We start from the raw sequence: 13,367 nt of genomic DNA, 5'->3' as shown, positions 1-13,367 counted from the left end.
GATAATCATCCTTTTTTATTTTAATTTTGACGTCTCAATGACACTTGAATTTTATTTTCGATTATTTTTCATTCTATTATACCAAAGAAGAGTATCATTGAGTTCGTCTTATAAATATTTTAGTTTTTCATTTTACTTAACTTATTTTTTCTACATTTATTTTTTTATTTCATGTGTGATTTTCTGTTTGGTTTGATGTTGTTTTACTATAACCCGCTGCTTAAAAACCAAAAAAAAAACAATTAATCCGCTCAAATGCTGCTGGCGTTTGAATGTGTGCGTGTATGTGTGATATACTCTCTATTGCGCTAAAATGTCACCAATACAATCGCTAATGAAAACAACAAAACCACCGGCAAACAGACGAACTTATGAACGAGCGCTCCAAGAACAAAATGCTCCAGGAAGAGATGGAAGCGACGCTGCACGATATTCAGAACATGTAAAACAGTAGAGAGAAAAGTAACAACCATCCCCACCCGAATCATCGCCTCATCGTCACCGTCAGTTTCAGTTTCGTCGAAGAGAAGAGAGAGAGCACGACGACGACGACGAAACACACGCAGAGCAAGGGAGAACACAAAAAAGCATATATTTAAAGAGAGCGGAGAGAAAGAGCCATCGGTTGCTCTCGGTTATCGTCATGGCAACACAACTACAACAACATTTTACACCTATAGATGAGAGAAACTAGTAGGGAGCGAACAAAAACAAAACAAAAAAAACAAGTAAACGGCTGAGCTGAGCTGTTGTTTTCTTCTTCCGAAGGAAAATTTAAAACAAAAGAAAAATCAATGTATTTCGCTTCTTGCAAAAGGAAGCCGACGTTAAGCGTGGGAAATTAGAGAAAACAAAACAATAATAACAGATGGACCCAACTAGTCCTCGGGTGCCGTTCGAGACACACACACAAACACGGACAGAATAAGTTTCTAAAGTTTAGTTTTTTTTATATTTTCATAAATAAGTAACAGGAACTTGTCTTTTGCTCCACGCTGTATAGGACACATGAAATCGCATAAATTGTTTTAAAAAAGTTTATTGTTTTTAGACGTTAGGCGTAAAGGCTAAGAACACTTTTACACACACAAACAAACAATGACACGAATTCATACACGGGAAGTAAACACAAACACAGACAACAACAACAACTACTCGCTAGCGATAGCATAGGAACTATTGATTTATACCCCTAGGTATTAGCGCGTAAATCGGTCGAACACAGAGAAAGACATTTATACAACTACTACTATTACTGCTATTCCAATTGTACATTCACGAATTGTGCATTCCGTTGACTTTTAATAATATAATTAAAGTTAAATTTTCCGCGTTATTTTTTCTCGTTTTGTTAAGCAACACCCTTGAGAGACAGCATTTTCCAAAACTACTAGTAGGTTTATAATACGATTGTTACTGCCCCAAATATTGCGATAAAGATTATTGAATTTTTATATCCGTGTTTATTCCGTTAGCTCGTAAAAAAAACAATAACAAAAGCAAACATCATACAAACACGATTTGTTATCGATCGATCATTCCCGAGAACTACTATTTTTAAAAAGCGTCTTCCGACCAAGAGTAACTACTGAATATGATATGATGCATTTACTCGTAACAAGTTGATTCCAGTTTAGAAACTTGGTAGGTGTCCAGCTACCCAAAACGTCAGTTTTAGTAGGTTTTTCATCGTGCGAATTATTCTTTTTTTCTGGCAACACTGCGAAAGCGCCACCCCCGTGTTGCTGTCTAATTTTGTTTTGTTTTCTTCAACATTTCTTTGCAATATTTTTCTTTCAACTTCCACAAACACAGAAAATATTGTCAATACTGTCCCATAACTTATCGAGATCAAATGGTTTTCCTCAAGTTTTGTTTTAAAGTAGTTTAAGACTCGAAATAAAACGGACATAGACTTGGAAGGTTTTCCTTTTTCGTGTAAGGTTTCGTTTTTCTTTTCCCTTTTTTCGTGTTTACCCGGAAGGGGAAGGAAAAACGGATCGAATTAGAGCATAAAATCTGTAGTGCCTTTTGAGACGTAAACAAAAAAAAAAAGAAACAAAACCGGTTCGCATTTTTTTCTTTGCTGGAAAACACACAAATCAAGGCATTTGATAAGATCATTATTAGGTGGCATAGCCATTCGCAGAAAGAGATAATTTACATATATCATCGGTGTGTGAGTGTCATTCGAAAAAAGAAAAAGGGTAAACACTACACCTAGAGCCGGAAGGAATAAAAGAGAAAAAAACACATTCACAAACACACAGATACACACACGTTTAACTTAATTTAAGCGCCCGTAGAGTTTAATGGAACCGTGTACATTTGATTTCCACAAAATGCAAAAGTAAAGACAACAACTACTACACGCATTCGCAGATTCATTCCTCACTGTTTTCGCAGGTTTTTAATGTTTTATTAGGTAGCTTTTGGCATGATTTTCGGACAACAACTATTGTTGAGTGAGAGAGCGAGAGAATTTAGGCTAGAGCAGATAAACTATAATCAAATAAAAGTGAAACAAAACAAAAATCAATAATGTAAACACACAAACAATGTACACATCAAAACTCCACCTTCATTCACTGTATTTTATATTTCGAAAAAAAAAAAATCATAATAGTATCGGACTCTGCCAATATACAGAAATCAAGAGCAACAACAGAATGATATCTTATTTGAGTGTTTATAATAATAATATTAATAATAATATATTATTTTATTTAAAAACCGAGTTTCTATGTGTCGTTTTTCTTCTATTCGTCTGTGTTGTGTTTTTATGTTCTCTCTTCTCTCTTATATTCATTATGCTTTTGTTATGCTTTTCTCTTTCTTTAATTTGCACTATCTCCTCCGTCTAAAAATTAAAAACACCTTTATTAACGCCTCACTCGAAAAAAAAACACCACCAATCAAACAACAAAAATAAATCAAAACGAACAAACCCGCACGATTGGCAACCCTTCTCGACAACCAGACGAGCTGATTATCGAAAAGATCCGCTACGCGCGAGATCGGAAGACGATCTGGACTTTGCCTTTGTCGATCTCATTCCCGGTGTCGATCCGATCTGGACCGATCGTCGTCCGAAGCCGAAGACTCCTCCGCCGCCACCGAAGGCCAAGACGCCACCACCACCGCCCAGGAAGATATCGTGGCGGCCGAAGCGCCTGCCGGAACCGAAGCCGCTGCTCGGAACGAACCCGCACCCCGAGTCCGTTCGAGCTGCAGAAGCATTTCCCACCGGAGGGTGCCGAAGTCCCATACGTTCGATCGGCTACCGGATCCACTCCGGATCGAGATATCCCGGCCGCCGAACCGGCAGCTGCCGCTGAACCACCATCGGGTGCCGAAGCTGCCCCTGCCGAAGATGCTCCGGCGGAAGCGACAGAAGAAGCTGCCCCAGCTGCAGCAGCCGAAGGAGAGGCCGAAGCACCTGCCGCAGCCGAAGAAGCCCCAGCGGCAGCGGAAGAAGCCGCACCGGTTGAGGAAACTCCGGCCTCCTAAACAAGAGTCAACGTTAATGAAGACCAACTGCCAAAAACTGATCCCTGACCAGCACCACCACCATTGTTTGCTTATATTTCTTACTTTCATTCTTTTCTTTAAATGCAACCAACGCCACTACCTACTACTACAACTACTACTACTTTAATCGCTTCCAACTGAACTGAATAAGCTTATGTTAAGTGCATTCTATCTGACATTGTTCTAGTTACAAGTTTAACGTGCTTGTATGTTGTTGGACCACAGCTGACCTCGACTGTCGTGTTTTCTTGTTCTTGTTGTTGGAACATTTTTAAATAAAAATAATACGCTTTGTTAAGTATGGTTCTTCTCTTCCCCGGAGTCTTCTCCCCAATCGTCTCCATTTCTAGTGTTCTCTATGGGTCTCTTTTGACATCTTCCTTTAAAAAAAAAAATCAGGGCTGCCAACTACGTTTTTTCTCAAATTTAGGGAATTTACAAAATTAAAATCAGGATACATTAGCTCCTAAGACGTGGCCGGCACCGTTATTGGTGCTCTAACAGAGAGCACCAGTTTTTGGCAATGGAAATAGGCTACTCAGTGCAAGTACATAACTTATGACTTTTGAACAGCATTGATGGTCAATTATGGTGTAATTTTGAGTTATGATAACGTTGAAAACCATTGAAAAATTTTCATCGAAAAGTTATATAAAAATATATCAGACCTTTTGAGGATTTTATTCGAGCTGGAGATGGCAGCTGTATCTACATTTAATATTATCCAAAACCACTAATTATTTTAGATTTTGTGAAAATAGTTCCGAAGTTTTTTTTGCTAAATCGATTTTTTGTCGATTGGACAAAATCAGAAAATGTAGCAATTTTAAAGTAAAATATGGAATCTTTAATCACAAAAGAAATTTGCGTTAGTTCTTGTTGTTGAAACATTTTTAAATAAAAAGTATTGTTAAGTACGGTTCTTTTCTTCATCTGAGCCTTCTCCCCAATCGTCTCCAGGAGCCTCCCTTTCTAGTGTTCTCTTTGGGTCTCTTTTGACATCTTCCTCTTCAAAAAAAAAAAAAAAATCTCAGGGCTGCCAACTACGGTTTTTCTCAAATTTGGGAAATTTCCAAAATTAAAATCAGGATACATTAGCTCCTAAGACGTGGACGGCACCGTTATTGATGTACTAACAGAGAGCACCAGTTTTTGGCTTCGAAAATAGGCTACTCGGTGCAAGTACATTTCTTATGGCTTTTGAACAAAATTTACGGTCAATCACGGAGTAATTTTAACCGATGGTAATGTTGAAAACTTTCGAAATTTTTAATCGTAAGAACGACTTCATTTGAGCTAGAGATAGCTATAGATCAAAGATTAAGAAGTTAAATTTTAAAATAAGGTCATAAGCAATAAAAAAAATTTAAATGTTTTTGGCAACGCTGAAAAATTTCTTGTTATAATTTAAAATTTTTAATGATTTTTAGCTGTTGTAAAAATAGTTCCAAAGTTTTTTATTGCTCTAGCGATTTTTTACCGATTGGAACAAAATACAAATTATAGCAATTTTCAAGTAAAATAAGGAATGTTCAAACAAAAAAGGAATTTGCATTAGTTTTATAAACGCTAAATCTAAACGTATTACATTTTCTTTGAAGCATTAAATCTCTGAATGTATGCTTAATATTCCTTAGTACTATTGATGGTTTGTTCAGTTGTTATATCAGAAGTTAGTAGGGTGAGGAAAATAGAAAATAGCTGCAGCATTTTTGCAGCTTTCTTTCACTTTTCGGCAAAAAAACTGAACAGTTTTTGATAAGAGTTGTATTGTTCAATATAAAAATTTATGCCGAAACCAGACAAAATGAACAAAACTATTGTTTTATGTATCAAGCATGCTCAGTTTGATGAAATTTGCAAATCTGTTCAGTTAAAAACTTTCTTAAAAACTTAAAAACAAAGTTTTTTTAATGATAATTTTCATGAAACAAAATTAGTTACCCACTGATCGGTGATTTTCTCAAACAAATTTGACATTTGAGCGATTTTTTTCCGTTTTTCAGCTCTGGGTTAAACAGATTTTGCTTAGGTAACTCATTTCGAAATCCAAATGCGTCAAATAACGCGATAACCTCGAGTAAAAACGCATAAAACGACCCGGAGAATTGTTTCAAAATTCATCATAAAACTTTCATTGAACATTTCAGAATCAATGATTCGAGGTATATGTGAGTAGTCAATCAGGGTGAGCTTGACAAATGTAAATCAGGTTAAATCAACCATAAAATATCAACATCCAAATCAAAAAGTTCTGGATGTATGGAATATCCTGAAAAATCTGAAAAACTGGCAACCCGGCTTTTTATTAGAAACAGAATTTTAATTTTGGTTGTTGATAGAACCTAGTCAAGGTTGCCGAATTCACCGAAAAATCTGTATTATCACAGAATTTCGAGCAAAATTTCGTCACAGAATCTGTGTCGTTCACAAAATTTTTAAAATTTTCACAGAATACACAGATTTTATGAATTTTGTACAGATTTCCTAAATTATTTTTTTTTTTGTTACTTTCGACTTTTATTTCTGACTCGTAATCATGAAAATTTAAAAAAAAACAAGGTAGAGTAATTTTTTTTTCTTTGAAAACTGCAAGCAGTTTCTCGATTCGTTGATGTTTGACATGATTTCCCATTGAACTTCATAAAACTAGCGTCACAGAAAACCGGCACAGAATTTTAAGTACAAATTAGGTTCAGAACTCCAGATTTTTTTTTGTCAAAAATGTAGATTTTTTTTTTCGGCGACCTTGACTAGCATATGAGTTCTTGTTCTGAAACCTGAGTCAAAAATTTGAATCTAACATTAGAATAATACAGTCAGGCAAAAAATTGTCCGTACATCACTTATATCGGCTCCGATTATTCTATAAAGATACTTTTTCTATCAATAGTGGAACCTGAATATCTTCATTTAATATGGAAAAAAGTTCTCCTTTTTTTCTATAAGCACTTTAATCATTAATATACCAGGTCTAAAGATATGTTGAATATATGATTACTTCGACTGTAATCTTCCAATATTTATGTGTTGTACATCAATCGACAGTTTTTAAATCATAAAATCATGTTATGAAAAAAAAAAATGCCAAAAACATATTTTTTCGTAATTTTTCCTGATGTTTAAGTTGACCAATTCGTAAATTTACAATACTTCAATATTAGTCTGAAACTTCCGATTTTTTAATTTGTTGGCTTTCATTTACCGAAAAAATTTAAAACAGAGCTATTCATCAAATAAACTGATAATGGTTTATCAGTAAATTGTTAAAATCAGATCAAACTTGGCAAAAATGTTTGAAACTGCATGATCTGAGAAAATTGAAAATTAAGACACTTTAAACTTCAGTGTACGGGCAATGTTTTAGCACAATTATTGGACTTGATGTAGTATATTCAACATATCTTAAATTCAGAACATTTATGAGTAAAGTGCTTATAGACCTAAAGTGAGAACTTTTTTCTACACTAAATGTAGATATTTTAGTTACACTATTGATAGAAAAAGTACCTTTAAAGAATATTTCGGTGCTGATATAAGTGCTTTACGTATAATTTATTGATAAACTGTAGATGTTATTAGTATCTTGAAACTGAAATTTTCATCCTTAATTCGAAACTTGAATGAGATAAGCGATATGCATTTGAACTGAATAATTTAATCTGACTTTTTAGCCTAAAATCAACTAATATTATCCTTATTTTGAATTACTTAAGTGCTGTACGGACAAGTTTTGATGTATCTTGAAACTTGAAATTTTTATTTTAAATCGAAATTTGATTGAGGAGATAAGCTAATAAACTGAATAATTTAATCTGACTTTAAATCCAAAATCAGATAATATTATCCTTATTTTGAATTCCAAAAACAGAGCCTAAATTTTCAGATTTTACTTTCATTTGAAATCTGGATTTCAATCATAAATCTGGAATCGTAGTCTTAAATTCGAATCAAAATCCGAAATCTAAATCTACATCTGGAATTGAAATTTGAAATCTGAAATTTGAGTTTGAAGTCTGATTTAAAATTGTTGAAATCGATTCTCAAATCTGAGTCCTGAACTTCCTGAATCTTAAATTTGCAGTCCTTAAATCTGAATTCTAAAACCTTGATTTTGAAGACTTATTCTGCTTTAAGAATTTGAAATCTATTCATAAATCTATAATTTAGTTCCAAAGTTTGGTCTGATAACTTAACCTGAATTTTAAATTTAATTCTGAAAAAAGAAGTATGTTTTCATTTCTCGATCAGAAAACTGAACTCTATAATTTGAATTATGTAATCTCAATCGGAAATCTGAATCTGAACTGAAACTGGAAACCTAAATCCGACATCAGTATATGATATTTTAACTTGAAATCTGAAACTCGTAAAGAGAAATCATAAATTTAAATCTAAATTATGGTTTTTTTTTGTTAAAATCTAAATTCGAAATTACAATCTGAAATCAAAATTTGATGTTTGAATTTATACATCTGAAATCTTAATTCAAGATCATAATTTAATATCTTGCTGTGGAGAAAATTTATATTCAAAATTTTTCATTAAAGATTCAGATTCAGATTTCTGATTTCAGGTTCAGATTTCACATTGGGATTTAAACATTGGGATTTCAGATTCAAATTTCTTATTCAGATTCAGATTCCACAAATTCAGATTTCAGATCTAAATTTTAATTTCAAATTAAGATTTAGATTAGGATTTGAATTTGTATTTAAAATCTGAAATCAACAAACACTATCCTTATTTTGAATTCGAAAAACTGAGCCTAAATATTCAAATTTAAACTTTTTTTTGAAACCTGAATTTCAATGTTAAATCTGGAATTTGTGTCTACAATTTGAATAAGAATCCAAAATCTAAATCTATACGCCAATCTGGAAATGGAATTTTAAATCTGGAATCCAAAATTTAAATTTGAAGTCTGGTTTTAAATTGTTGATACCGAAATCTGATTCTTAAATCTGAGTCTGAAACTTCCTGAATCTTAAATTTAAAATCTGATTCTGAATCCTTGAATTAGTCTTAAAAATTCTCCTATAAGAATCTGTAATCTGTCTCATAAATCTAAAATTTGATTCGAAAATCTGGATCTGAACCTGAATTTTAAATCTGATTTTCAAATATGAATGATGTTTCTAAAATCTGGATCTGGAACTCTATCATTTGAATTATGTAATCCCAATCTAAAATATGAAACTGAATCAAAAACTCGTAAAGAGAAATCATAAATTCAAAACCTAAATTCGAAATTACAATCGGAAATCAAAATTTGATATTTGAATTTCAAAATATGCATCTGAAATCTTAATTCAAGATTAGAATTAAAAATCACATTAAGAATTCAGATAAGGAATTCAGATTTCTGATAACAGGTTCAGATTTCAAATTTAGATTTAAGATTAAGATTTCAGAATCAGATTGAGATTCACTTTTCAGATTCAGATTCAGAATTCAGATTTCAGATTCAAATTTTGATATCAAATTGATAAAGATATCAAATTCGGAATTCAGATTTCAGATTTAGATTTAAACTGAATAGTTGAATCTAAGTTTAAATTAAAAAATCAACAAACATTATTTTTATTTGAAATTTAAAAAACTGAGCCTAAATTTTCAAATTTGAACTTTTATTCGAAATCTGGATTTCAATCTAAAATCTGGAATTCGAGTCCTAAATTTGAATCATAATTCAAAATCTAAATCTCAACCTCAATCTAGAAATGGAATTTTAAATCTGAAATTGAAGTTTGAAGTCTGATTTGAAATTATTTAAACCGTAGTACGACTCTTAAATCTGTGTCTGATACTTCTTATATAATAAATTTGAAATCTGATTCTTAAACCTTGAATTTGAAAACTAATTTTGCTATAAGAATCTAAAATCTGTTTAATGAATCTAAAATTTGATTCAAAAATCTGGATCCGAAAACTTAACATGAATTTTAAATCTGATTCTGAAATAAGCCTGTTTCTCAAATCTTGATGTGAAAACTAAACTCTATAACTCGAATTATGTAATCTGAATCTGAAATCTGAATCTGAAACCCTAAATTCGATATCAGAATATGATATTTAAAAATGGAACGTTAAATTCGTAAAGAGAAATCATAAATTCAAAATCTAAGCTCGAAATTCTAACCTGAATTTAAAATTAAAAAATTTTGATTTTTAAATTAAAAAATATGCTTCTAAAATCTCAATTTTAGATCAGAATTAAATATCATAATATGAACAAAATTTAGATTCAAAATTCACATTCAAGATTCAGATTAGAATTCAGCAGAATTAGATTTATGATTGCAGGTTCAGATTTCAGATTGAAGAATCATTTTTCATATTCAGATTTCAGATTCAGATTTTAGAATCGGATTGAAGATTCAGATTCCACATTCAGATTCAGAATTCAGATTCATATTCAAAATTCAAATTCAGATTTCCAATCTCAAATTCAGATTTCAGATTAGGACTCCGATTTCAAATTCAGGTTTCAGATTCAGATTTCAAATTCAAATTAAGGTTTTAGTAGCAGATTTTAGATTCAGAGCTTAGATTAAGATTCAAATTGAAAATTCATTTTTCCCATTCAGATTTCAGATTAAGATTTCAGAATCGAATTGAAGATTCAGATTTCAGAATCAGATTTCAGAATTGGAGTTAGAATTCATTTTTCAGTTTCAGATTTCTGATTCAAATTTCAGATTCAAATTTTGATTTCAAATTCAGATTTCAGATTTTATATTCCGATTTCAGATTCAGATATCTGATTCAGATTTCAGATTTATAATCAGATTCAGATTTCAGATTCAGATTTCAGATTTCAGATTCAAACTTTAGATTCAGATTTCAAATTCAGATTTCAGATTTCAGAATCAGATTTGAGATTCAGATTTAATATTCAGATTTCAGATTCAGATTTCAGATTCAGATATCAGTTTCGCATTGGAGATTTAAGATTGAAGATTTCAGATTCAGATTCAAATTTTGATCTCAAATCCAGCATTCATATTTCAGATTCAGATTTCAGATTTAGATTTCAGATTCAAATTTCAGATTCAGAATCTGATTTCAGATTCAGATTCACACTTGAGATTTCAGAATCTGAAGATTCAGATTTAAGATTCTGTTTTAATTAGATTTCAGATTCAGATTTCAGATTCTGATTTCAGATTCAGATTTCAGATTCAGATTTCAGATTCAGATTTCAGATTCAGATTTCAGATTCAGATTTCAGATTCAGATTTCAGATTCAGATTTCAGATTCAGATTTCAGATTCAGATTTCAGATTCAGATTTCAGATTCAGATTTCAGATTTCAGATTTCAGATTCAGATTTCAGATTCAGATTTCAGATTCAGATTTCAGATTCAGATTTCAGATTCAGATTTCAGATTCAGATTCAGATTTCAGATTCAGATTTCAGATTCAGATTTCAGATTCAGATTTCAGATTCAGATTTCAGATTCAGATTTCAGATTCAGATTTCAAATTCAGATTTCAGATTCAGATTTCAGATTCAGATTTCAGATTCAGATTTCCGATTCAGATTGCAGATTCAGATTTCAGATTTCAGATTCAGATTTCATATTTCAGATACAGATTTCAGATTCAGATTTCAGCATTGGATTGAAGATTCAGATTTCAAATTCTGATCCAGGTTCAGATTTCAGACTCAAATTTCAAATTTCAGATTCAGATTCAGATTTCAGATTCAGAATTCAGATTTAGATTTCAGATTCAGATTTCAAATTTAGATTTCAGATTCAGATTTCCGATTCAGATTTCAGATTCAGATTTCAGATTCCCTTTCGGATTCAGGTTCAAATTTTGATCTCAAATTCATTATTCATATTTCAGATTTTGATTTCGTATTCAGATTTCAGATTCAGATATCAGTTTTAAATTTAGAGTTCAGATGCAGATTTTAGATTCAGTTTTCAGAAGCAGTGCTGAGATTCAGATTTAAGATTTCAGATTTAAGATTTCAGTTTTCAGATTCAGATTTAAGATTTCTGATCGTGATTTCCGATCCAGATATCAGATCCAGTTATCAGATCCAGATTTCAGAAACGGATTGAAGATTCACTTTTCAGATTCAGAGAACAGATTCAGAATGCAGAGTCAATTTCAAGATTCATAATTCAGATTCAAAATTTTGGATTCAATTTCAGAATTCAGGTTCATATTCCGATTTAAGATTCAATTCCAGATTAAGATTTCGAATACAGACTCAAGATTTGAGATTCAGAATTCAGGTTTGGAATTCAGAATTCAGGTTAAGTTTTCAGATGTTAGATTCAGATTCTGAATTTAGACTTCGAATTCAGATTCAGAGAATAGATTCAGAATTCAGAATTATATGTAGAATGCAGATTCTGAGTTTAGACTTTTTTTTCTTGCGTTTGAATTCTCGGTTTCTAGATCGACTTAGTCTTTGGTTTCTCTACACTATTTGGATGTTTTTCATAAAAAAGCAAGTTTTCATGGAAGCTCGAAGGTTTGTCCGAGTTTATACGTGCAACTAAAAATTCTAAATAATCCGAAACTTCCCCTCCAGAGCAATCCTTCAGAATCGGAAGTGCCCTTAGACACTGTCCCTATCCCTTACACTTCAAATTGACCACTTTTTTCCACGTTTTTTGAGCTTATCTAGAGTTTGGCTTTCCTAACCCATCAAACACCTGCGCTGCGCCTGCTGTGATTTTAGGTAATGTTACAATCGTTATTATTTTTAGTTTTAATTTTTTCTATCATAAAGTTTAGAATAGTTAAGTGAATTATTATTAAGGTTTTCTTTTCTTCTGATTTAAAAATTATGTTTTCTAATGAACTCGGTATTTTCCGTTTGTTTCTTCTTTTTTCCTTTTGAATTACCTCCTCATCTGTTCCTCGTTTTACAAACGAATCCCGACAACAGACGAACTCGTCCTGGAGAAGGAGAAGTACAGGGAAATCGGAGACGATCTGGACACCGCCTTCGTCGAGCTCATCCTTAAGGAATAAGCTCCGAGTCCACGTCACCAAACCCGGAAAAGGATCCGGCGGGCATCGGAGGTGTTACTGTTGTCGGACTGTTTGTTGGAGGCCTCCAGCTTCCCGATGACAGCAGTAGTGTCCCGGCGTTCGATCGGATTCACAAACTACAACTAGACAATAACAACAACAACCCAATCGGAACAATTAAGAACATCATGCAACAACCATCATTATGGTTGTTTTGGATATAAAACATTGCTTTTGAACATGAACCAAAGTTTGAATTTGACGCAGCGTTTGGCTGCAACATCAACAACAACAACAGTAACTGCAAGAAAATGGAATGGAAAACAACATCAATATACCACAACAACATCAACAACCATCATCGTCACATCCTAGAGTGGATTATCGAAACGGTTTTTCGGTTTTTGACCCCGGAGCAACAACATCCGACGGGAAGGTCCCAACCTAACAGCTGACCCCGGAAAAACCAGCCATTGCTTCGCCGTTTTATGAAGATGAAAAAAAAAAAAACAACAAACAACCAATCAATCAAGCAAAAGCGTTTGGTTTTCTTTTTGGGTTTTCATAAAAACACACATTTAATTTAGAAACTTCACTTTTTTTAAGTTCACTTTTAAAAATGGTTTCTTCATTAGTTTTGCTAAGAAAAGAAAATTCAAGCACAGCTTTGTTAGGCTTCGTTGTTGCGCTGCTTCAAGAATCAAAGCATAAGGAAATGGACAAGGAAAATAAATTATTTATTTGTTTCAATATCGTTTAAAAATAAAAACCATGAAAGATGTTAAGTAAAAACTAAAAATAAAACTACGAATGCAGTGCGTTGACGTTTTGTG

The 13,367-nt window shown here is 32.4% G+C and overlaps 1 protein-coding gene across 9 annotated transcripts in view; it reads left to right on the top strand.

The window, feature by feature from the left end:
* Window positions 1–13,349, top strand: part of LOC129759630 (tropomyosin-like) — a 35,064-nt gene extending 21,715 nt beyond the window's left edge. For 6 of the 9 annotated variants that reach the window (XM_055757125.1, XM_055757126.1, XM_055757124.1 and 3 more), the window contains exon 5: window positions 12,449–13,349. In XM_055757125.1, coding sequence (XP_055613100.1) covers window positions 12,449–12,534 — 86 coding nt within the window. In that variant the 3' untranslated portion in view covers window positions 12,535–13,349. Of the gene's footprint in view, window positions 1–363; window positions 730–12,448 lie in introns of those variants that run through there. The other 3 variants (XM_055757131.1, XM_055757132.1, XM_055757128.1) reach the window with 1 other exon arrangement.
* The last annotated feature ends 18 nt before the right edge of the window (window positions 13,350–13,367 follow it).

The sequence above is a fragment of the Uranotaenia lowii genome, unplaced genomic scaffold, assembly GCF_029784155.1.
Source record: "Uranotaenia lowii strain MFRU-FL unplaced genomic scaffold, ASM2978415v1 HiC_scaffold_216, whole genome shotgun sequence".
Classification (NCBI taxonomy): domain Eukaryota; kingdom Metazoa; phylum Arthropoda; class Insecta; order Diptera; family Culicidae; genus Uranotaenia; species Uranotaenia lowii.
Note: the sequence above shows the minus strand (reverse complement) of the source record. Positions and strands in the feature narration are given on the sequence as shown.